At 39.2% G+C, this 26891-nt stretch overlaps 2 protein-coding genes across 2 annotated transcripts in view; one reads left to right on the top strand and one right to left on the bottom strand.

The window, feature by feature from the left end:
* Positions 1-308: 308 nt before the first annotated feature.
* LOC134541509 (ubiquitin-like FUBI-ribosomal protein eS30 fusion protein) lies at positions 309-9677 on the bottom strand. Its single transcript, XM_063385009.1, has 4 exons — positions 9550-9677; positions 9256-9338; positions 5176-5367; positions 309-610 (listed from the first exon to the last, which is right to left on the bottom strand). The coding sequence occupies exons 2-4, from the start codon at positions 9328-9330 to the stop codon at positions 485-487; spliced, it is 393 nt and encodes a 130-aa protein (XP_063241079.1). The 5' UTR covers positions 9331-9338; positions 9550-9677; the 3' UTR covers positions 309-484.
* A 12300-nt stretch (positions 9678-21977) lies between these two features.
* Positions 21978-26891, top strand: part of LOC134541731 (uncharacterized) — a 51550-nt gene continuing 46636 nt past the window's right edge. Inside the window, exon 1 of the mRNA XM_063385379.1 lies at positions 21978-22030. Within this exon, the coding sequence (XP_063241449.1) occupies positions 21978-22030 (53 nt within the window). The remainder of the gene's footprint in view (positions 22031-26891) is intronic.

A 26891-nucleotide genomic window follows, 5' to 3' on the forward strand; every position in this document is an offset into this window, starting at 1 on the left:
AAACCAAACATACATCAACTATAATGCTAAAACATTCAACCCTTTAAAAGAGTAAATCCTACGTATTTATAAAAATTCCATCCGGATTAGAAGAACTCTACTATATCGTCATTATAGTTTGAGTTAAATCTACATTCCTTCTTTAGAGTTAAATTAACTCTAAACATAAGTAGATTTACCCACGAGTTGATTATCTTGCAAATACGTGCAGCTGAAATTTTAAGAATCCCTTCAAGAAAGCAACATCAATTATTCAACAAATTACTTTAAGAGAAAATGTGTGTTATTTGTAAATGAAGAAAACATAAAACAATTTCACAAGAAGTTTTTATTAGCCAACACAGCAAAATTATATGTTTTTCAAATACAAGTCCAGTCAAAACCTCTCACTATGCCAAAGAAGAAATGCAGTTTTAAGATTTTCACTTTAGAATAACAATAATTAGTTTTGCTGCGTTGAGCATGCCCTTGCAAATGAAACACATTACGAGTTGGCGTTGGGGCCTCGCCTCCTACCAAAGCCCTGGACAACATTCACGAAACGGCGGTTGTACTGTATGCGACGCTTAGCACGCCCAGTCTTCTTCTTTTTCTTATCTTGCTTTTCCACCTGGGAGACAGACAAGACTTCAACACCAGAGCGCAAACTCAACTTCACTAAAACTGACATACTGCTGTCACCACTGTCTTCAGAGGACCCTTTCCACCTCAGTTCAGGGTGTATACGTAGGAATAATTTAAACAATGACAATAAAAATACTGAAGTACATACAGCAAAACCCCTTATTTGCACTTTTCATGGGGACAAAGTAAAAAAGTGTAAAAAGCAGGAAAGTGTAAATAAAGGGAAAAGTATGAAAAGGAGTACAGCTTACCTTATTCAGTATTTTTTTCCTTTTGTTTAATAGCACATACTATAATGCAGGTACAAACACACTAACAACAAATTTTACTCTAGTATTTTATCATTTAATTTACCACATTTGACAAAAATAAAAAAATAATGAAAGCCAAAAAGTTTTTCTGATTACTTCCTAACAAAAAAATCTGAAATTTTTTTCTGCTTGCTTTTTTGACTGTTCAAGGAGATTATTTGCCTCTCCAAATTATAAAAGTTATCAAATGAACTAGCACTGCCTTCAGAACTTGATATATAGCTGCGCAATGTTTGAAGAGCTGCGAGCACGTCTCTTGTAGTAGGAACTGGTTCTTCTTGCCCCTCTTCTTCTTCTTCATCATCATCATCTTCTTGCGAGTTGGTGATGCCACTATTGATAATAATGTCCTCCACACACTGGACTTGTGAGGTAACTACCTGCTGGTCAATTGCCACATAGTCCTTAAAAGACTCCTTTTGAGACAGTTGGCAATACTCAGGCACATCCTCTATGATGGTGACACCATCATCTTCACTGGCACTACAACCTGCCTCTGGAAAAAAAAAGCCTGCCTTCGCAAAACAATTTTGAATCGTTGTAACTGTGACCTCTTTCCATGCTCTAGCTGTGCAGTGTAAGGCTGTCAATACATCAATCTTCATTGTCGAGGGATCCTTACCGGTGTCAAGCATGGTCACCGCTCTTGTGACCAGGTATTTTCGGTACAGGAACTTGAATGACTGTATAATACCTAGGTCCAGTGGCTGTAGTTCACTCGTGCAGTTCGCAGGGAAAAAAACAACTTCTGTATTACGAAGCTGTATGTTTCCCATGTGTGCAGGGCACTGGTCAATAAACAAAACAATTTTCCTGTTTTGAACACCCATTTTGGCATCAAGTGCATGAAGTTGGCTCTGGAACAGTGCACTCGTCATCCATGACTTTTTGTTTGCTGTGTACTTGGTAGGAAGGGTGCGTACGTTTTTGAAACACCTGGGTTTCATAACCTTGCCAATAACATAGAGAGGCAACTTTTCACTTCCATCAGCATTTGTACACAGAAGTACAGTGATTCGTTGCTTACTTAACTTTCCTCCATGGCACTTCTCCCCTTTAAAAGTGAAGGTTTTGTCAGGCAGAACACTATAAAACAATCCAGTTTCATCAGCATTAAATATATTTTTCGGAGAATAGCTGGCAATCTTCTCCTTAAGCTGAGTTTCCTTCCAGTGTTCCACTGTATCTTCATTCACACTCTTGCTTTCACCGCATACAACTTTGTAAACAACATTATGGCGTTGTTTGAACCTGTCTAGCCATCCATTGGAAGCTGTAAAATCTTCAATGCCAAGCCGGGATGCAATCACACGAGCTTTTTCTCGCAAAATGGACCCGCTGATTGGCAGATTCGCAGAACGTGCACCCACAAACCACTCCACAAGAATATCTTCAACTTCTTTAAATTTTGATTCTTTACAGTATTTTCGTTTTTTTGCACTTGGCCCGCATTTTGCTGCATTTTCTGCAATGCTATTACGATTCTTCAAAATCGTATTGAGTGTGCTGATGGGAATTGAAAGTTCTTTTGCCAAATCAACTCGTGTTCCCACAAACTCGTCTGATTTTTCAATTATTTTTAATTTTTCCGCCACTGAAAACGTATGACGCTGCCTTTTCTCCATTACTTAACCATAAAAGACAGACTTCACTGATAAAAAAAAATTCAAAATAAAAGGAAACTTTTTTACACAATATTTTCTACCACGTTATTCTAGCATTCTATTTACCGTTACCGGATGTTGACTTTCCTTTACCATAATGTTCACAGAATGTAAACATGCAGTTGTGTATGTGATTAAAATATCGTCCAGAAAATCGACAGCGCTCGCAGCGCAAATAGATCCCGCACAACTTCATCACCATCTTGTAGTGTGTTGTGGTTTTCGATACGAACGAAATCTTTGACGCGTTTCACATGTTTATTTTCGGACAATTCTTTTACAGTTTCATCATCTATGGCGATTGCACCAAGTTGTTTATGTTTGTTACGTGACGTAAATAGCGGGATGGATTCAAATTTTGAGACGTAATTTGCGTGAAGGTATTGTATTGGACTAAATGGGAACTAAACGGGACCTGAAGAATATAGTGCAAATAACGGGAAAACGTAAATAACGGTAACGTAAATAAGGGGTTTCGCTGTATTCCAGTAAGAGAAATCCAAATGTGGTGACTAACAAAACATCACGTCACAATGGAGATAAAACAGCCTAGATTACGAGTTATCAGTATGTGGCATATTAACATATATACTGGTGTATTGAAATGCTATTTGGTGTTACATCTTTATTGAAATCCACCATGTTATTTTCTCTATCTACAACAGACAAAAATATTTTGACAGTTTGGAAAGATATATATTTATGACTTCCGAGTTAGACGACAGTTCTAAAATTAATGATAGTACCGTATTTAATCGCATAACGTCCGCACATTTCTTTTTAAATACTTGAAATGGAATTTGTTGAAATCCGCATAAAGTCCGCACCAGACAAAGAAACCTTAGCCACCCCTAAAAGGCACAGTAACGGGATGGAAATTTACAGACGCTGTCAACAATTCTTTGACCTTGAGTTGTTCATTTCTCCGGAGCGGTCGCTGAGAGGGTTTGTAGCGTGGTGAAACCGTCCGGACTCAGAAACTCGCACACTACTGCGCATTTGTCTGCGCCGTCACGCGAGTTGCAAGGGGATGGGCTATATATAGAACAAGTAAGTACACGTCAACTCACACTACGTCACAAAGTAGGGGAGGTAGCGGAGAAGTGGTGGGGGTACATGTGCACGGTTTTTTATACACACATGGGCAAGGGACAGGGAGGGAGGCTCGCCGGCGCCGGCTAATGCAGACATTAGACATCTGCCCCGTGCCGTCAAGTGGCCATTTCAATGAAAATTTAAAATTATATCTTTTCACGCAAAGCGTTTATTTTGTGTAGACTGGCTGCGGCTTCTGAAAGTAAGAGCGCATACACTTTTGAGAGAAGAAAAAAAATGAGTGGCGTCTTCCACTAATCGCCGGCACCCAATTATCTCGACACCTGTCACATTTCTCACGTCTGCTGCGGAGAGTCGCCAGCGCTCTGCTAGTAAACTGATTATGAGAGAACAATAATTTTTTTACTCTACACAAAACGTAAAATTTTGAGGAAAAATTTTTTTTTGACATCACCTCATTAGGTCCGCACCCCATTTTTTCTTGTCAAAAAAGTAGCCAAATTACTGCGGACATTATGCGAGTAAATACGGTATAGCAAATATTTATGAAACCCAGAATGGCAGAGTACTTTAAATACACTGCATTAATGCACATTAAAGTAGGCAATAAAACCCAGCCAAGAAGGGTCTCAAGGTACTTAGAAATAGGTAACCTAATTAATAGGTAAAATTTATTAAAAGGTTAAAATTGCATATTATTCAAAAATCAAGAGCTATTATTTTTTAACTCACTACGCAGACACATTTGTAGTCGTGGGTGGCTCTGGAAAATAAGGTAATTATGTAATAACTTAGTGAAAATTCACTTTAGTTATTTGACTTATTTCCAAGGAATCATGGCTTCTGGGAAAAAAGACAATTACATAATAACTAAAGTGAAAATTCCTTTAGTTATCTGAGTTCTTCCACAAATATTGTGGCTTATGGGAAATAATAACATAATAGATAAAGTGAAAATTCGCTTTAGCAATCAACTGACTTATTTCCTGAAAGTCACGACTCTACACAATCACCAAAATTCAGTTTATGTTTTCAGACAAATTAAGGGCTTTTTAAATACATTTACTTTTTGAAGGGCTATTTTCAAAAATTTATCTAAAAATAAAAAAAATTAAGATTTAGGATGAAACTGCATTTGAAAGGAAAACAATGACAATACAGCCAATACAAAACTGGTTAACTAAGCAGTCTAATGCAGTCACACTTATTAATATTGGTATTTTTTTCTAAAACAAAATCATCCACATAAAACACACACATATTCCAATTATAATTGTTAAGAGTGCAATTTTTTTAAAATAACTATGTTGAGAAAAAAAAACCCAAAGGGTTTGCTCCAAGGGTGCATTTAGCTTAAAACATTGTGAAAAGGGTGAGGAGGGGAGGGGGAGGTTATGAGGGGAGAATATTTTTGGTCATGCAATTTTAAACAATAACAAATAATTATTACTCTAGCTCCTAGCTTTATTATTTCTCCTTGCAAATGAGAGGGAAGGGGGACATACTACACTGTAAGCTACCTTGGGTGTCTGCCCCTTGACCTTGCCGGCGCGGGCCAGCGAGCCGTGCACCTTGCCCCCCTTCAGGGCCACGCTGAGGTCCAGGCTGAGGGCCTGCAGGCCGGACACCAGCGCCTCCTCGCCCAAGGGGCTGCCCCCGCAGTACAGGATCATCTCCTCCGAGGACGCCTGCTCCAGCGCGGCCAGCCGCTCCTGCCGGCACGCACACGGCCGTCCGTCGGCTGCTCAGCTGTCGCGGCAGCACTCGGTGCACCTCGCTCTCAGGGCAGTGGTTTACAGTACATCATTCGCAACAGACGTTCCTATCTGCGAGATACCACTCGTACACAAATGCACAAGTCAACTCTGTTTCAGATAAAATACAACATTTAGGACTGATGCCTTAACAAATACTAAGGCTTGGAAAAAAAAAAAAAAAATTCTCGCAGCACTAGACTACTTAATTCATGAATAATTTATAATGTTGTCAGTTTCAATATAATAATATTCAGCTGTTGAAGCTTGAACAGTCACTGAAGTCCATTAAAATAAATGGAGTGCAATAATTTACAATATCTGATTTTGATACTTCTATAGGCAATTGTCAATGTTGGAACCATGCACAAAGACAAAATCAGTCTTGTGTTTTGGCTTTCTGAACAACAGCCTTGTGCATTTTTAGGTAGGCTGAAAATGCAGCCACTGCACCATGCAGGTGTACACAACACCACACCACCTCACAATTTATAATTTGGTTATTATTAAACCTATTTCCCGAAATTTGTGACACTACAAACTTCACAGGTAATGAAGCACTTGTAATATTTCAGCAAACAAGTGGTACCTGTACCTATACCAATAGAAGCCCGCAAAAGAATTTTTATTTACCATTATAAAATTTCAAGTTGTACAGATGGTAACTTTGTGTGGCATTAATGCTTTTTAAATGACATGTAATTTTATTGCATCTGCTGTATGTTGCATCCCTTGCATATTTTATGAACTCAAAGTGAAACATGAAATTTGATCACATAAAAATAACAGTAAAAATTCAACGACTTTTAAATAATATTGCTAATCAAAAAATGGGTGCAATGAATTATAAGTAATACTTACTTGGCATTATAAAATAATAATAGGGCTGGAATAATATTATAAATATGGTTGTTATAAATTCAATCAAATTAATTTTTTTTTATAAATACTCAGTATTCAATATTAATATAGGCCTACACATGTATAAAAATCAATAAATTTGCTGAATATTTATGCAAATAAATGACACGTATAGGAATATATATTTTCACTTTGTAAATACATGAAAAAGTTTATAAACATAACTTCTATCATTATCACAATTAATACATTTTATTAATTGTATGGACCAGTATTACATCAATACAGTATATGTTTAAAAAACACACACCTAATTTTTATTTGTAAGTAGCCTTTTTTCAATCCTATGAAAATTTCATTTCAAGGTGTGCGTGCATCGTAAAATCCGTTCCCATTATTTTTTTATAATGCTCCTAAAAAAAATATATAAAAAAAAAACTGTATACTAGGATTTACATTTGCATTCAAGTGTTTTTAAATCCTAAATAGTAAATAAATGTGGTTTGAATTTTATTATAAGCTAAAAAGAAACCTATTTGCAATATCAGAATTAAATATCTTAAATGTTACAAGAACACTTGTAATTGTAATGTACTAAAAACAAAAAGGCAATTTTCTTGTGTTTCATATTAAATTCACTCGATACAATTATCTAATTGCCCAAACACAATCAACATTAGAATTTCACTTTACTAAAATGTTATGTTTACGGCAAATCAGAGCTTTGAATATTGTACTCTCTCTGCAATTGAGAACTGGTGACCAAATATTTTTTTGTTTATTATTTTTGCACCATGGAGTTTTGCTAATTACAACATGACCGAGTTTAGAAAAAAAAAAATTAATTTCTGCATTTAATTAAAAAAAAAACTCCTGTATTGTTATGAAATTTATTCTGTAAAAACTCAGTTTTTTCACTACCAATTACAGCAAAATTAACTTCTCACAAGGTTAAAAAAACAAAAACTAATGGTAAATATGTAGAGTAGCGGTATTTGCGAAAAAAAAAAAAAAAAAAAATGTTAAAATACTTTTATTATATGCTGTTTCACTTCCTCTTTACATTAAACCCGGTGGAGATAAGAAATTCCAAATACTTTAGGAGATAACAAATTTTTTAATTTCCATCACAATACCTGTGCATTCATGCGGCGTATAAAATGGTTTCATGTTTACGAGTAGCATTTTTTTTCCCCCCATGACGTAGGTGAATGACTACATCATTTTCTACTAATGGCAAAGGAATTGTACCCACCTCTAACTTAGGTGAGTTTTTAACGTTTCAAATTTTAATGTTTTATTTGTTATTTGGATATTGTTGCGCAAGTAATAAGTAATAAAAAAATTACTTGAGTTCCTACTGTTCATACTTTGTCCCGGTTTGTTTGGTCAGGTCAGTTACATTATAAATACTTTAAAACTAAACAACCATTACAATTAATTCACATTATTTTTAATGTCCGCTTAGTTTGAAAGTATTTATAATGTAACTAACCTGACCTAATCAACCATTTTAATTAATTAGGCATTCACAAACACACTGCAAAATAAAAAAAATTGCAGTGGTCGAATGATAACACAGGTCTTGTATTGCAAAATAAGAACGGTATCTCCTAAAGTATTTGGAATTTCTTATCTCCACCGGGTTTAATGAAAAGAGGAAGTGGAAGAGCATATAATAAAAGTATTTTCGATTTTTAACATTTTTTTCTCGCAAATACCGCTACACTACATATTTACCAAACTAACATGGCATGAGGTTATGATTGAGACCACTGGAGACAGTCTGGTGTGCTGGTGCACATTCAAAACAGCAAGTGCACTGCACACACACAGCGAAACAGCACGTTCACAGTAGACACAGTTGTTGAACTTTAAACTTTTCTCTGGGTAATAATTGTTTTGTACCATATATCCAAATTTATCTCATTATCCTGTACACATTGACATAGTAGCACACAATACTTGCTGCTTTGATATAGTAGAGCAAATGATCCTGGTTAAACAAAAACTCAAATATCAACAAATTATGTCAGGTGATGAGGAAATATTTTTTCTTTAGTTTTCCACTTACAAACATAATTCATTGTTATATCATAAGCTTTTTATGTCCAGGATCTTTTGATGTACTAAATTAAAAAACAGCAAGCAACATCAATAGCAAGATCAATGCCATCAGGATCAAGGGATAAACTTGGATACGTGATAGAGAACGTTAACATTTAGGAAATATTAAGGAGTCCACCTAGTCAGGAGTGTATTTGTGTTAAGAGATGGGATGATACGTGCGATGCTCGCTGGTGTTTCTACAGTGGTATCTCCTCTATGCACAAGGCTGTAGACTCGTGCTCAGTCTTCTTGTCATGCATAAGAGAACTACCAAATCTTTATGGAGGAGAAATGAAGAAAAAGGGGTAATGCCTTGAGTGCTTTCAAAAATTTGTACCAAGCGTTTCATGTCTAAAAATTAATCTGAAAATACATGTATGAGACATTTTCACTATTCTAAAAATACAGTTTAAAACTAACTATGGAAACAGAACTACTCAGTGCATTCTTAAGTGCGTTTTTAAACCGACCCACATAGATGTCTTCAGCAGTATTCAAATCACATGGTTTTTTCTGATGCTCAATACACCATTATGTGCGGCCGGGTAGGTACTTAACAACAAAGAATTTCCTTGAAAGTAAAAATATATTTACTTTAAAGGCAATGCTCTGTAGTTTTCATTCCTAAATGTAAAAAATTAAATCGTTAATTAAGTGCTTGGATTTCGCTAGATAATTGCTTTTATAAATAGCAGCGGACACAATTCAAACTTTGCTATTTACATGATAGCATGCTATTGCGAATGTAGCCAAGCATTAATACTTACCGCTGTAACTAACTTCCCATGAGTATTTGTGACTATTGTATCCCAGTATTACGGGTGCAAATGTAAACAGAAATAACAAGAGCTAAATTCAACTTTATTAAATACATACCTTGATTTCGGCAATAGTTTCTTTGCCATCACACTCCAACACGTGATTCACCTGTCCACGTACAATTAACTGCATTTTGAAGCCTGAAAGAACACGCGGAAGAGTAAATATTATTAAATAATACTAATATTTCAAACAGAAAAATGCAGCCATATTTAACACGATTCAAACACGTGCATAACCAAGTCCATCACAGTAAATACTCCAGGTACGACACTGTTTTAACAAAAATTCACAGCAGAAGATAAATATAAACCGCAGTGATATAACTTACTCATAAATTTAAATACAAACCTCTCCTAAATTTATTTAGATACTTTACAATTTAGTCAGAAAAAACACGAACTCAAAACGCAGATAATCATCAAAGAAAGAACAGCACAGAACAGTAAAGAGAGTAGCAACTCACGTTACCGTGAGACTACTTGGTATTATATCTGTGGTATTATATACAGCGCCTCTGGAACGATAGTTACACTATAAAAGAAGAAAAAAATATTTCAGATTTAAGGAAAATCAATAAGCATAAACAGACGCTGTATATGTTTCAAAAATTTTTAAACCATTACCAAACATCATGGTTTTTATAATGAAATTCGACTTCTGAGAAACAAAAGTCACAAAAAACAAGTGATTGATAAATACGATACTATCGTGTCTTTTTTACTCTATTAAAATAAATGTAACTATTTTTTAAATAAAATAATTTTAAACATCAATCATATGCTAAAGTATATATTACAGTCATTATTAACTTCAACCATTCCATTAATTGATAAACCTATGACGTGCCCCTAGCTGTTACCCTGTGAATGATGGTGTTTCGGTTTTGAACCCTTGTCACCAGCTAGCTAGTTTGACGATCTCAGGGGTAGATGTGGGACATGTGGCTGGGAACAGGTGAGATGTAGTGATATGGTTCCATGTGAAATGACTACCAACACAGTTTGTAAGACATCTAGTTTAATGCACAAAGGCGGCTCTATAGTGTTATGTATCTATGTGTTTAGTGCATGTATCTATGCACTTCCGGTATTAAAGCAGTTGGCAATATGGCCATCCCAAGAAACTTGTCGTTACTGTTTTCCAGTTCATAATCCACTATAATCCAGATCATAACATGGTGCTGCGGACTGTTTATTGTATGTGTACGAAGCGGAATATCTCAGTCGCATTCTGGTAACCGGACTGTAATAGATATTGAAGAATAGTTTGGTTTTGTGATGTGTTAAGTGTTACCCTAAAACGCACGCGTAATGGAGGGATTGAAACCACCGGGACCTTTCACCTTTGATGGAGATCTGGCTAACAATTGGAAGCGCTGGAAGCAAAAATTTTTAATAAATATGAAAGCCTCAGGTGGTGACGGTAAAGACGACGGTATTAAAATAGCTACATTGCTGCACGTGCTCGGTAAAGAAGGGCAGGATTTATTCTTCACCATGGATATATCTGAAGAAAACAGTAAAAAATATGATTCTGTTCTGGTATGCTTAGAATCATATTTTCTGCCTAAGACTAATCAAAGTGTCGAAAGACATAAATTTAACAATCGAGTACAAGAAGAAGGGGAGACTATCGACGCCTTTGTCACAGCACTAAGACATCTAAGCACCAATTGTGGTTATGATGGACTAAGAGATGACCTCATCAAATACAGAATAGTGTGTGGAGTTCGAGATTCCCGTCTCAAAGATCGCTTGTTACGGGAGCCGATACTAACACTGGCAAAGGCAACACAAATTTGCAAAGCTGCTGAACAGACACAAGAATTAATGGAGACAATCGATAGAAAGGAGGTAGTACATACAGTGTATTGTAGCAATCAAAAAAGTATGAAGTCGTCAGAAAGAAGTACAGAAGATGAAGACATCTGTGAGAAGAGAACTTCAAATTACAGGACAAGAGGAAAACCCGCGGGACGAGCAGCATACCCTTCTCAGTATAATAACAGCTATAAGGGTCCACGAGATGGAAGGGCCATGCATCAGCAGTACAACAAGCCATCAAGTAAGCTACATCCGGAACATGGCACACACAATGAAGGCTTTTCAAGGTATGGTCAATCTTTTGATAAGATGTGTCACAAATGTGGACATAAACATTCTTACCATCAGTGCCCTGCGATCAATGCTGCATGTTATAATATTGCAATAAAAGGGGTCATTATTCGAGAATATGTAGATTGAAATCTATCAATGAAGTGTTAAATAAGGAAGGTAATGTAGGTAGTGAAAAGCCTATTGAATTGATGTTAGGTTGTGTTACATCTAAAATGCTTATGCCTGTTGATGGTATAGCAACAAACCTAATGGATGAATGGTTTTATAGTTTATATATAACTGACTCTGATGTAAATATTAATTTCAAAGTTGATACAGGGGCACAAGTTAATGTACTTCCTGAAAGTGTTTTCTTAAAATTGAAGTTAACTAATACTGCATTGTTAAAGTCCCAGATGGCACCCAGAACCTATTCGGGGTCAGAAATACAACTCTTAGGAAAGTGTTTTCTTGACTGTAGGACTAACCTAGGGACCTCGCACAAATTAGAATTTCAGGTGACAAAAGTTGATCGCTCTACACCTATAATAGGGTTACTTGGCATTCAGCAACTTGGAATACTTAAGAGAGTAGACACAGTGAATGCGAGACAGGAACCGCAAATGCACAAAATGTTGTCTCAATATAAGGCTGTTTTTGAAGGCTTAGGCAACATTAGGGTGGAACCACATCAGTTTGTGCTAAAACCAGATAGTGCACCACCGAAGTTTCTTTTAAAAGAATACCCTTTTCTCTACATGACTAGCTGCAAGAAGAGCTGGATCGAATGATAAAACTAGGGGTAATAATCAAGGTGGATGAACCAACTGAATGGTTGAACCCTATTGTTGTCGTAAAGAAGCCTTCTGGGGAATTGAGAGTTTGTTTAGACCCTCAACCATTAAACAATGCAATCTTAAGAGAACACTGTAGATTACCAACACTAGAGGAGGCCACACTCAAAATGCAAGGATCACATTACTTTAGCACTTTAGACGCCAATAAATGTTTTTGGCAGATACAGCTTACTGAGGAAAGCTCAAAGCTGACTACCTTTCACTCACCATCACAGGGACGGCTTAGGTTCACACGCCTACCCTATGGACTGTCTTGTGCGTCAGAAATTTTCTTCAAAGTTTTTAGCACATTGTTTCAGGACATTGATGGGGTACAAGTTTATATTGATGACATCATTGTTTTTGGTAAGGAATAACATGAACATGATCAGAGGTTGGAAAGGGTCCTTCAAAGGGCATTGGAAAAAAATGTATCATTTAACTGGGATAAATGTAGGTTTCGCCTAAGCGAGGTCAAATACATAGGACATATCTTCTGCAAAGAAGGAATAAAAGTTGACCCGAGTAAAGTCCAAGCCATAACTGACTTTTTGGAACCCAAGGGAGTGAGTGACTTGCAAAGGTTTCTCGGGATGATAACTTACCTGGGAAAATTTGTTCCCAATCTGTCTGAACACACTGCGTTATTAAGGGAATTGTGCCAACATGGGGCTATCTGGCAGTGGTCAGAATGACATCAAAATGCTTTTGAAAAAGTGAAAATTTGTTAGCCACTACACCTGTATTACAGTTTTATAACCCTCATGAGCCTATCACCATTTCAGTTGATGCATCCCAAAAGGGTTTGGGAGCAGTTCTGTTACAGTCTAAGGGTCCAGTGGCATATGCATCAAAATCATTGACACAGACCCAGCAGAACTATGCACAGATTGAAAAAGAACTACTAGCGGTAGTTTACGTCTGTGAGCGTTTTCACCAATACATTTTTGGGCGTACTGTTCTTGTTGAGACAGATCATAAGCCATTGGAGGCAATATTTAAAAAAAACCTTGGATAGGTGCCCGTTACGATTACAGTGCATGAGAATCAAGTTACAAAATTATGACAATACCCTGAAATATGTTCCAGGTAAAGAATTAGCAATAGCTGATGCCTTGTCTAGAGCTAGTGGCCCAGATACAAACTTTGAACTGCATGAACAAGAGATTGCAGCTCAACAAGGCTTGGTTGTACACCACATACAAACATCTAACAAAACTTTTGGAAACCTTCAGTCTGAAACACTTAAAGATGAAACATTGATCCAACTCAAAGCAGTCATCTTAAAGGGTTGGCCTAATACAAGTAAAAAACTACCATCCTGCGTAAAATAATATTATTCATTTAAGGAAGATTTGACTATACAGGATGACCTAATATACAAAGGAACCCAAATCGTAATTCCCACATCCATGAGAGGGGCTTTGTTAGACAAAATTCATTACACTCACTTAGGGATTCAAAAATGTAAGCTACGGGCTCGTGAATGTGTTTTTTGGCCTGGCATGTCAAGAGACATAGAAAACAGAGAAGCAATTGTACTACATGCAGGGCAGCACAGCATGCTAATACTAAAGAACCCCAAATTGATAAAGAAATTCCAGGCAGACCATGGCAGATAGTAGCTATTGACATATTTCACTTCCAGGGCAAAGATTATCTCTTGCTAGTTGATACATACTCGAAATACCCTGAATTTAGCCACCTTCCAAACCTCTCATCAACTCAAGTAATTGCACACTGTAAAGCTGTAATGGCTAGACATGGTATTCCGGATATTCTCTACAGTGACAATGGTCCTCAATTTTCCTCTAGAGAGTTCAAGGATTTTTCCATGCATTGGGATTTTTAACATAAAACCTCAAGCCCTATGTACCCGCAGTCCAACGGACTAGCAGAACGCCATATACAAACTATCAAACAAATGTTGAAAAAGTCTGTTGCTGATCGCAAGGACATCATGCTAGCTCTTTTGGAGTATCGTAATACACCGATTGACACCACAATGCCTTCACCGGCCCAGCTGTTATTTAGCAGACGCCTAATAGGCTTGCTACCCTCTACAGCTGACAGATTTATTCCTCAAATACAGCCTAACATAGTGCAGGATTTGTATGCTAGACAACAAAAACAAAAACACTATTACGACTACCACTCGAGGGTGCTGAAACCTCTTAAGGCCGTCCCTGGTTCGGCGACTTGATAGGGAATTGTAGGTTAAAAAGTGTTTTCTACATCTACAATTTTTCAGATAAGAATTTCGTACTTGGCTTGTTTGCTGCAGTTTTACAACAGAAATCATCTGTCAGATTAATATTGTAGAAAAAATATTAATAAGTATTTTATTTTACGTTTTTAAAATTAAGGAAAACCGAAAAAGTGGTCTAAAAAACAGGCTGTAAGATATACAAATATTTAGAGTCTGCAACATTTTTCCTTTTAAAGTAAAGAATAAAAAAGTAAGCGGTGGCATACTGCTAAATTTATTAGAACAAGAAATATTTCGTATTTTGCATTTTCAGCTATTTTTTCTGGCCGCGAGTAGGTTCACTTGCGCCTGTCTTGCGCGCGGGAGCGTGCAGCCGGCTGCCGTGTTGCCATCACTTCGGACCCATCCTCGGCTAACGGAATCTGACCCCACTTCCTCCGTGCCAGTAAATAATCAGCAAGGTGCGGAGTACTGTGTCAACGACGAGAAGAAAGCTAAGAACAGTGCTATCAATTCAGAGACGCATGGATGTACTGCGAAAAGCGAAAGGTTTGAAGAGAATGTGAACCCAAATTTTTTATAGTTTAAATTATTTCTTCCATTTACTGTAAAGTGTTTTTGGGCAAAAAATATTTTGTGCCATAATGTGCTTTACATGAACTTCCAATTTTTTCAATTTGAAATGTGATTAAGTGACGCTTTGCAAACTAAACTATCCTGATTCAAGAAATGCGTTTATTTTTATGTAAGTATAAGTTAGGCAAAAAATCCTCAGCTTAAGTTAATTTCAACCGACTTAAAAAAAGGAGGTTCTCAATTCGGTTGTATTGTTTTCATTCACTTGAGTATTATACTGTCCAAGTCAAATTGTTAGTTACAATTAGCCAACTTTTAAATTAATTGCTGCTTATAAAAAATATTGTGCCTTACAATTAAATATATATTATTTCAGTTCCTATGTGTAAGACTTAAAAAATTAACATGGCTACGTTGGGGAATTCAACCCATATTCAGCGGCAAACTTAATTTCTAAGCACCATTCGTTACTCCGTCAATAATTTTTACTTAAATCGTCTACCCTGAGAATCTCAGTGCACTAGTTCTGAGATCTCTCTCTCTCCCCCCCCCCCCCCCCCCCCCCTCCATTTTGTTGGAGTTCAAGACAATGTGAACCAAAAGTGGAAACTTGAAACTTTTACCTTAGATAGGTTAAATATATTTTACATATTATGGAACAGCTTAGATCCGCTGTGCGAAAAGTTTCATAATGGATTTCATACTTGCATGCTAAGGTTTACATTAAATAAAAGGCTCAGTAAATTAAGCAGCCGGTAGGTACATATACCATTGTATTATTACATAACATTTTAAGTTTTTCTGTTCTTCGGAGGAGAAAGAATAATAATTGTAAATTTTTAGACGACTTTCTGAATGTAACTTAAAGATAAATCCCTTTATCAGGCATTATTTTGTTTTTACTTAGGAAGCTACATTGAATGAATCCACATAGCAATGAGACAACAGTTTGAAAATCTTATTAGTTGCCTAAAAATGAGTATTTTATTTAATTTTAGAATACCAATATTAGTCACAAAAAATGGAAAATGTATTGGGGTGTGCGGATATTCGTAAACACGAATAGTTGCGCAGTTATTTATGAACTATTCACATTCGGAAGTCGAATATCAAAGATTAAAATTGCTAATATTTACAGGCACATCTGTAGTTGCTGGTTGTTACTCAGGTGAAGCCAAACTTCTCTTTTTTTCATAAGATATTATAGTCGTCATTGCTTATTTGCCGATATACAGTAGACTCTTAATCATACGACACTTCACGATTCCAGGTAAAAGCATCGTTATTGTCATTTGGACTAGTTTTGACCATCCCCGATCTAACCTAATAAAAACATTTTTTTCTTCTCTTGAATCCGTATTCAACCTTCTCTAGCACGAAAATAATACACTGTTATATCTAACTATTTATTTCCCTTAATAGATGGCTGTCTTATGAAAAAAAAACTGATAGCCTACAAGTACATGTAGGACCTGAATTGATACCAAAACAAGCCGTGACACGTGACCGTTCGTCTGGCAGCTAGCATCTACAGGAACAATATCAGCATTCAAATAATGCAAGGTATATTTCACGAAATGTTACCTCACACACTGTGTGTACGGCAGTCCTCACCGCCGCTATGTGCCCAGTCGTATTGTGACGCTCCGCAAAAACGGTTGCTTTTTTCGTTATGATAATAATACGTGGAAGTAAAAATGGCAGTTACAGTTATAGACTCTGGTTTCTACCTACTGATTGCTTTTTGGTAACCAATGAACGTTTTAAGATAAATACGTTTTAAATAGCGAAACTAAACAGATTTACATACAAACACATTTATAAATATACGCGTTACAAGATGATAACTCCATCTCTTAGCACTCGCCGCCCACGACCGTGCTACCACATTCGTGAAATGTCAGCCTTCACGTGACACTCCTGGAAAGAGATCTACAGAACTATCAGGAGATTGCCGCTACTTTCGGGCAGCTGGAGGAATGTCTGCCTCAAGTGGTGTGGGTATGTACGTGTGAGGACGCCCAGTGACAACACGAAACGAAGCGCTGAATCTCAACAGTGGGCCGTCGACCTTGGGTAGCTAACACAAGCTGGCTGGTAGTATAGTTCTCTTGAAGAGGATCTCAACACGTGGCACCCATGAGTGCAACAAGTTATTTTCCAGCCTACTTCCTTCAAATTTTACAAATTCTCAACTCCCCTCCACCCCTCCGTTATTCATTGCGGTCATGGAATTTGGATTTTAATTTTAAAAAGTACAACACTACACTTTTTAATATTTCTATCTGAGAAATGTGCATATTAATGATGTTTACATTGCTTCAATAGTTAATAAACATGGTACAATTTTTACTTTGTCTGCAAAAGTTAATATAGTATTACTTTTTCACTACATGTGTTCTGTATTGTTATGTATCTATCTAAGTGAAAATGTAAGATAATTTTTGACCTTGAAATTATTCGCAATAAATTAAAAAAAATTCCTGTTCGATTCAAAATTTTCGACCACCAAAATACACTATTCGCATAACCCTATAATGTGATAGGTTTGTGTAGTGAAATATGTGTACATGTGATTTGCATAAGTTTTTTTAACGCTACTACTACGATGATTTTTTTATTTAGTTTCGGCAAAGACAACTTTCCAAGAAAATGATAGAGAATGGAAAAAAAAAAAAAAAACTAGCTATTGCCATAGGGAACGAGAAAATAATATACCACATATTAGTGTCGTAGGGGACGGCGCGGCGGCTGGAATAAGAGGACTGACTGACATAGTTTCAATTCAAGTGGAGTGGTGAGTTATCTTCCTGTTTACACCAATGCTTACTCTATAGTCTGTTCATAAAATAAAATATTTCAGTACTTACAAAATCCAGTCAAAATGTGCATGTTAACTTTTTTTTCTTTTGAAGAATTGCATTATCAGAGCCGAAACAAACCAACTCTTGTACCTGGGAGTGAAAACAAAGTATCGCTTCGCATGCCCATTTGCAAGACTCAAAGACAAAAAGGTGAATGAACATCTTTGCTTTAAAAACTATAGTGGTCCAAGCACTGTAATGGAACAAACTATAATAGTAGAAGGGTTCTGCGGGAGTGTTGAGCAGCACTTGTTAAAATACTTATTTTGGTGACGGAGATTCAGTGTTTACTTTAGAATAAAGCAGCGAGTTCCTTACGGAAGGGAAGTCATAAAAATTGAGTGTGCAAACCACATTGTAAAAAAACCATTTTCACAAATTTTCCAGAAATATGTCATTTCCACCATCTGCGCGTCATTTGCTTGAATCAACAATAGTAAGATTAAAATCCGGCGCTAGAAAAGCAATCGAAATTGCTGGAATATCTCTTGTTGGTACATATATCGTTCGATTGAAACTTGACATAAAAAATGGTCCTCATCATGTATTCGGTTGTCACGAAAACTGCCGTGTAGAATACTGAAAAAGAAAAAATACCAATGAAAATTTTGTGACATTTGTGAAAGAGTCGGGGATTATGGAAGCTATTGAAAAGGCTCTTGATACTATGGTAATGAAATCTGATAGACTCGTACTTAACAAAACTAAAAATTAGGTTGAGCGATATATGAGTATGTTAGCTAAGTTTTCAGGTGGAAAACGGGTACACTTTGCTAAAAGAGGCTCTTATCACGCTCGTTGTATGGGAGCTGGACTGGCCCATGTCAGAGGTCCGAGGTGGCACTTCATCCCATGGAAAAACAAATTTGGTCGAAGCCCAGGAAAATACTTCCAAACAGTTTTAAAAATTAGCTGTCTCCAGCATGAAGATGGCCCTCCAAATAAAAAGAGACGACCAAACAACACTCCTGGTCCTGATTTGGAGTATGGTCCAAGTGCTGAAGACATTTTGTGTCCTGAAGACGTGTTGAGTCCTGAAGAACTTGATACAAAGATGAAGTTTATCCTCGAAAACCTGAATTGGGATGCAACAACTTAAAAAAATATTAATGAGTTGGAAAGAAGGAAGTACTGTTGGTCAACACGAGAACACTAAATGGAGGGATGCTTCTATGAACAGACTTACAGCATATAGTTTCGGTTTTGTGGTAAAAAGAACACATACATCCTGTCACTGTCTAGTAAAATAAATTTTGTATCACAGGGAGATAAATTCCAAAGCCGTTCAGTTTGGACGAGTTAACGAAAATGTGGCTAAGAATATGTATTCTAAACTAAAAATGTCGAAGTCGAAGATTGTGGCTTTTTTTGTGCACCCAATCTTTTCATTTCTCGGAATATCTCCAGATGTACTGAAAACCCACATTTTTTTTTTAAAACCAGATTCAAGGTCAACTTGGCGTCTGCAGTAGAAATTATTACGACTTTGTAGTTCATACGAAAAATGATTTCCATGTTGAAAGAATTTTGTTCGACAAAGAAATTTGGGAAAAACTCATGCTGTCAAAGCTACAACAGTTTTTTGCGGAGTGCTTACTTCCAGAGATAGCAGATCCATTAAATACCCGAAGACTAAATGCGCGAGAGCCTGACTTTGTAAAAGAAGCTCAAAAATCACTAAAGAAAAACATAAAACAGATTACTTCAGTTTTGGTTTCCTAAATGTTATGCATGTTTTCTTCTGTTTTTGACACAGTCCTAATATAACAGTGTAGATAATATTATGATCATATTTTGATTGTAAAACCAATACGATTTTTTTTAGAGTTTGGGTTATCAAACACATAATTTATGTTTATTTGTAGATTAAATTAGAACTTATTATAAATTTATATAGACACCTCTTTTACTAAAGTAATATTATGTGTATCGTAGCAGTGAATGTGCTTGAAAGACTATAATTTCTCTGTTTAAAAACGTATGTCAACATGTTCATTTCAATCTTTAATGTTATGCTAAATTATATGTAATTAATATATTTATTTAAATAGTGCACATATTGTATAAATTTTTTAATGGTGTCTTTCAACGGTATCATTAATGTACATACATAACAACTATCTTTGTGAACTCTCTGTAAAATTACACAAAAAAAATCTGGCCAGACTATCATTGTTTAATACAGCATTAAATTTTGTATAGTTTTGTTCCTGTACATTTCAGGAAGTATTTCAGACATCACTTTATTAAAACATTTAGTACAATTAAATTACGTTATTTCTTATCGAGTGAAAGGTTTTTTAATCGATTAGAGTTATAAGACTGGGAATTATTTTTTTATTGTTTTCGGTTTATGCTCAAAATTAGACCACAAAATCATACCCGGGCCGAGATTATACATCAGAATCTCTCGCTATAAGCCACTCTTCAAATAGTAACTAAATCCCAAATAAATAAATTGTTTCAGCGAAGAAATTGTAGTTGACAACTGATTAATTGAAAAGGTATGTAAAATAGCACGCGCACAGCATGTGAAGGCCGTGGATCCCGGCGGAGCTGGTGTCTGGCCGCGAGGAAACATATCGGGTGGCAGGGAGGCAGATAACCAAGGCACTGCGACAGCGGCCAGCGCGCGACTGACGACTTGGCAACCCCGCGCGCGGAGTAAGCCTCGCCGCAGCCGAGCGCTGCACATTCGCGACACCCGCGCGCTCTATCGGATAACGACTGACAGGACTGGCTCTTGTATCCCGTTAAGGAAGGGAGTCTAGTAAAAGTTAGGAACAGGAATTCATGGCAAAGTGGACAGATTGTGAAACTCTTGGACAGACCACGGTCGTATCGCGTAAGGGTTGACACTGGTCATGAGGTAGAAAGGAATCGAAAAGATATAATCAGGGATAGCATAAATCAGCCTCTGGTCATTGCAGGTGACATAGAAGAACCTAGTGGAGACACTCAAACAGTTTATAAATATGAATCAAAAACCCCACCTGTGCATGAACAACTCTCATGTGAATTAGTAAAGGATGGTGATGATAATTCACAAGAAAGGTTTAGAGGATTTGAAGAAAGACATAGGCTAGGCAATAATGTACATGATACACAAAGGAATTTTGTTCAAAATGGTGAGAGAGTAGTTAAGTCAAGTTCAGGGCGAACTGTGAAGTTACCAAAGTATTTAAAAGACTATGTGTGTAAAATATAAAGAATTTGATAAAGCCAATTTGTTACCATTTTGTAAACCTAGTGTGTTAATAACTGTATTGTTTTAAATGTGTGGATTAATTATTAGCATCCTGAAGGTGCTCTGAACTGCAGTTTGATATAAAAAAAATTTGATAAAGCCAATTTGTTACCATTTTGTAAACCTAGTGTGTTAATAACTGTATTGTTTTAAATGTGTGGATTAATTATCAGCATCCTGAAAGGTGCACTAAACTGCACTTTGATACAAAGATATGTCTGTTCTAACTTTATATTTTGAGAGAGGAGATGTTATGTATCTATGTATTTAGTGCATGTATCTATGCACTTCCTGTATTAAAGCAGTTGGCAATATGGCCATCCCAAGAGACTTGTCGTTACTGTTTTCCAGTTCATAATCCACTATAATCCAGATCATAACATATAGCAGCTAAAGATGGTGAAGACAAAGAGATGATGGCTCCGCGGTGCGCGACCACGTCCAGCCTCTGCGCCGAGTGAACGATAACTGGCTGGACCCGCACGGTGCCACACCATGCGAAGTATGCAGAAAAATGATAGTTCAGACCATATCCATGAATGAAACCACACTGTAAATAAAAGTTGGAGAATTATTAACATATTATGATAACATGAAAACATTTAACAATACATTAAATAATTAATTCAGTTAAAAGTTGCAGATTAATTAATAAAACTCCTGCAGAAGAGCACATAAAGGCATCACGTGATAGCTGTGTGGATGACTATCAATATCTCGGCCATGGGACCATTACACTTGCTGCACTGTACATGTTATTTTCAGTGACACTACCCATGTATGAAAAAAGGGGTAGAGGAGCACAGCCCTGGAGAAATGACAATGAGACATAATGGCTTGTGCAAGCCAGGTCAGCACCGACCAAATGTTGTCAAATACCCTCCCTTTTCCAAGGCTGTTATGCCCATTGACATTCCTGTCACATGCTAGAGAACTTACCTGGGGTACATGGGGGAGCTGTCCATGCAGCGACGGGCAGCTGCATGGCTGTACCTGGGGTGGTAGGTATGAGATTGGGCCACACCGGTGGCCAGAAGGGTGGCCAAGGTGGGTGGTGGCATCGCGGTGCCATCAAGGGTGTGCGTGCATATTGGTTCAGCGAAAAGGAGGACGGCCGAGGTAAGGGCAGTGTTGCGAATCCTTCAGGGGCCCATGTGTATGTCGGCTAGATAGTCAGGAGGGCGGCCAAGGTGGATGCAGGGCCGGTGCAAGGTAAATTGGCACCCTAGGCGAAAAACCTTAATGTCCCCCCCCCCCTAGCAAGAAACCACAAAAAAATTTTCCTTGCCTCAAAATACATCACGCAAGCCTATAAGATTTTGTCAACAATCAAATGTAAGCAGGCTAGTGTATTTTTTTTAACTTTTTTACTTATTACAAATCATAAACAGGTCACCGTGGACTTTAAATAATTACTTATATCAATATAAACATTCCAAACTGTTACAAAAATCCATTTTCATTCAGTTTCAATAATCGTTAAACATATTATATCAGCTGTTATGTGTCATGCTGCGCCACCCCCAGCTACTTGGCGCCCTAGGCGGTTGCCTAGTTCGCCTATATGGACGCGCCGGCCCTGGGTGGATGGCAGTGGCACATTCAGGGGCGCACATGCATGTCAGTTCGGCAGCTAGGATGGCAGCCAAATGGGCAGCAGTGTCGCGGTATGTTCAGTGGCACGGGTGCATGTCAGCTCAAAAAAGTGGCCAGCAGGGCAGCTGAGGTGGGTATCGACATCGGGGTTGGTATGCCCATACAAGCCATGTCAGCAACCATGGGTGTGTCGGTACTGGAGGTGGGGTGTTGGTCATGGAGTGGGCCAACTCTGCATTATGGACCTGCTGGACAACTGGGGTGTGTGGCAAAAACTGCTAGTTTGTAACACCTAACTGCATCAGCAGCCTTCGTGGCTGTTAGGGAAGGAGTCACTGGCCTCAGCATGCCGGTTTGTTTGAGAACCATCACTGCATCAGCGACCTGGTGGGGCGCCAGGAAGTGTGGCCAAGTGGCTGACTCAAGATACATGACCACTCCAGTAGTTTTCTCAGCTGCTGGGAATGGCACAGTCGGTGGCGACATTGGCATGTTGGCAGTAAAGTGGGATGGTACAGCATTGTTGACCTGCTGCCCAGCCTGAAACTGATCTGGAACAGTGCTGTGGTAAAGGTGTCCCTTTCTGGCAGCCTTTGATGCAGCCAGAAGGGTGGCATCTGGGATGGTATGTCAACCACATGGTGCACTGCTTCAGCGGCCTGCTGACAAACCGGAACTTGCTACGATGTCGCATTGTTGCGATGCGGCACTTCGCCAATAGCCTTCTCGGCAGCTGGGGACGATAGTTTCAGGGGACAGCGGTACTTTGGCGGCAGTGTGTGCCAGCACTGCACCAGGAACCTGCTGGATACCCTTGCAGTGCGGCATGGCGAGGGTGAAGCGGCCCGACGTCACTCCGGCAACCTGCGGAATAGCTGAGGAGGTCGTCATCGGGGGCGGCTTATTTGTGTTGAAACTGGCTCTTTCTGTGTCGGCGATCTGGTGTTGGACCTGAAACTGGCATTATGGCTCGGCGACGGTGGTGTAGCCCGACAATGTGCTAGGAACCTATGGGACAGCTGGGGCAGTAGCGTCGGGGCTGGCGATCGGGTCCTGGTGTACGAGTACTTTGTTATGGCTTGCTGGCCAACTGGAAAGTGTTGTTGATGCTGTGTTGTGATGCGGCACTGTAACAGTAGGCTTCTTGGCAGCTGGGAGTGGTGTTGTCATCGGCTGTGGTGCATTAAAGGTGGTGCATGCCAATACTGTGCTAGGGACCTGCTGGATTCCCTTGAAGTGCAGCATGGTGAGTGTAAAGCAGCCCTATGCCTCTCCAGCAACCTGCGGTACAGCTGGGGGCGGTAGCTTTGTGGGCGGTACAGGTGCAAGGGAGTGGCCCGACACTACATCGGCGACCTATTTGTCCAGCCGGAAAGTGTAGGAAAGCAACATGGTGGCGAGGCAACACTACACCAGTAGGAGCTTTCAGTGGCTGGCGTGGCAACATCAAGGGCGGCGGCGATGCATCAGTGGTGGTGTACGCTGTCACAGCACCAGGCACCTGTTGGCTTATCTGGCAGTGCGGCTGTGTGATGATGATGGAGCCCGACTTCACCCAAACAATATTCTTGGCAGCTGGGGTGGCATCGTCTTTGTCAGTGGCATGCCAAAGGCGGTGCATGCCATCACTGTGCCAGGGATCTGCCGTATTCCCTTGCAGTGCGACATGCCGAGGGTTAAGCGGCCCAATATCTCTCCAGAAACCTGCAGAACAGCTGGTGGCACCATCATCAGTATGTCTGGACAGGTGCGGGTCATCTCTACCTCGGTGGCCTGCTGGCCAACCAGGATGTATGGCATAATTTCGTAGTTCAAGTGCTGTTCTTCGCCCACAGATTTCTCAGCTGTCTGAGGCGGTGGAAACGGAGGCGGCAGAGTCGGAAACGGCTTATAGGTGTCAGCATGTTGAGTCCAAGCAGCCTCTAAGTTCCAAACATATTGGAGTTTCTGTATGCGTGTGGCCTCTTTTATAGGCGATGAAAAACACTCAACTGACATCTCAGTCACCAGTAGCAGGGGTGGCACTGCGACGATGGTGGCAGCCTGCTGGCTGGCTGTGATTTGCAGTGACAGCGTGGTTCGCTTGGCTGCGTCGTCGGCTGGTGGTGACATAGTTTGTAGTGTGTGTGTCAGGTGGTGTCCATGTTATCTGCACAGCGAAGGCCGACATCGTAAACAGTCGAGATGGGTCATTTGAATTCATATGCAGTGATAACTGCGGCGATGCATCAGAGGAGAGTGACTTTGTCATGTGCTGTATGGTGTCTATCGGCTGCTGCTGATAGTAGGACACTGCCATGTCCCGCCTCAGAAACACTTGTCATGGACAGCACACGAACCCAATTATCTATGCCTCTTCTGGAGTGTCGATGAATAAACATTCTGGGTGCCAGAATTCCACACACTTGTTGCACCATCGGGTGCGCTGCTGTGACATGAAAGATCGCAGCACTTCGTCATGCCATATGTAGGGACCTGAAAAATTCGCGGTTTCGATGACCTCCAGGATAGTCTACACGGTCCTCTGTACACTCGAGCAAATAACGCCAGTTCGTTGGCTGCTGACTTGTGAGTTGCCTCAACTGGTTTTCCCTGTGATTCGTTACTTCTTTGGTTGAGGGTTTCTCATTGGCCCAGAGTCGCCCAGACGAACAGTGAGCCAGTAGCAAGAGCAGCTTAAAGGTATGTGTGTATGAATTTCAGACTATCGCGAAATTAATCTGCGAATTTTTCGGGTCTCTAGCCATATGCATAGTACTCGAAGCACATCCGCACTCTATTGTGTTGCATGCTTGCATCTGTCTTTTTGTTTCAAGTAGTTTGTGCTAGCCCATGACTTGAAAGCTTCAGGGAAGTCGTTCATGTTGGCATGATCGGTGTAGATGCATAACTGCAGTCGTTTAGTAGTGCTCAGCTCACGGCTGTCCGGCCTGAGAGTCTGGTGAGGTTTCAGTGACAAGACACGACCAAATAGGGAGGACAGCCTCCGCTCACTTCTGGCTGAAGGCCCCTTGTCCGCACGTTTCTTGCTCCATGGACACCAATGTAGGCGCACTTTGTCATGGAGTGAGCTCATTCGACCGAGTTCGGCCCGACTCGGGTCGGCTCGACTCGCTCCCAGCCGAAGCTGTCTTCGCACTAGCTCGGCTCCACCCGTGAAGAAGATGGGAGGGGAATGCTGTTCCTGTGGCACGAAGATGCGAGGTGATATGTGTAACTCGATTCGCTCTTATCTCGAAGCAACATGATCCCATACGTCCTGGCGCGTCATCTACCGCTCCCTTACTGCACCTGTCCCTGCATGGTTTTGAACTTAGAATAGTTTTGAAAATGTCGAAATTTTTTCCAATTTGAATTTTGAAAATGTGTAGTTTGCGAGTTCGATAGCCGCACTAGTTGGGTGCTATTTGACATGGTCCTGCCTGTTGCCCTGTGAATGACAGTGTTCCAGTTTTGAACCTCGGTCACCCGCAAGTTTGTTTGTCGATCTAAGGGGTAGGTGTGGGTCACGTAGCTGTGAAAAGTCGAGATGTGGTGATATGGTTCTGTGTGGAATTACTATGAACTCAGTTTGTAAGACGTCTGGTTTAATGCACAGAGGCGGCTCTATACATGCTGCTGTCCATGGAGTTGGCTCTGCACGTACATGTGCCATAACACATCCTGACGCACTGTCTAAAAATGTTAGTTATTACCCACACTGAAGGTGGCATAAGTGTTGGTGGCTAGGTGTCTAACAAGAGTTGGAGTCACAGAACGACATGGATAAAACACAGAGAAATTAGGCTCTTAACAAACCCACGAATATTACACTTGACAATTACTGTATGGGCAATGAAGCCGTTCACACTTGATACTAAAATTTCGTACAGTCCTGTGGCAGCGGCTAAACTATTTACACTGAAAGGAGAAGTTACGTATTAAGCTTGGGTGGAGAGCTCCTGTAGGTACTAATTCCACGTGATCACTACATGACTCGTCCCAATGTTCCCAAATTGAAATTAATGTTGATTAAGCAAGGTGCACATTTAACACATGAGCTGCCCATTACGGGCAATATCCAAAAGACCGGTAGCTATCCTCTTTGACCATGGAGGGGTCCATGTATCATGGCCCTTTGACTACAGTCCCGCGAAGTGTCAACTACGAAGACATTAATGAAACAATGAAAGAATTATGTTAAACAGCTGATTTTTAACTCGAACTGAATGGACACCGGCTGCGGAGGTAAAGAAAAAGGTTTAATGATGATATTACTATGGCAGC

This window comes from Bacillus rossius (assembly GCF_032445375.1).
Source record: "Bacillus rossius redtenbacheri isolate Brsri chromosome 4 unlocalized genomic scaffold, Brsri_v3 Brsri_v3_scf4_1, whole genome shotgun sequence".
In the NCBI taxonomy this organism is placed as follows: Eukaryota; Metazoa; Arthropoda; class Insecta; order Phasmatodea; family Bacillidae; genus Bacillus; species Bacillus rossius.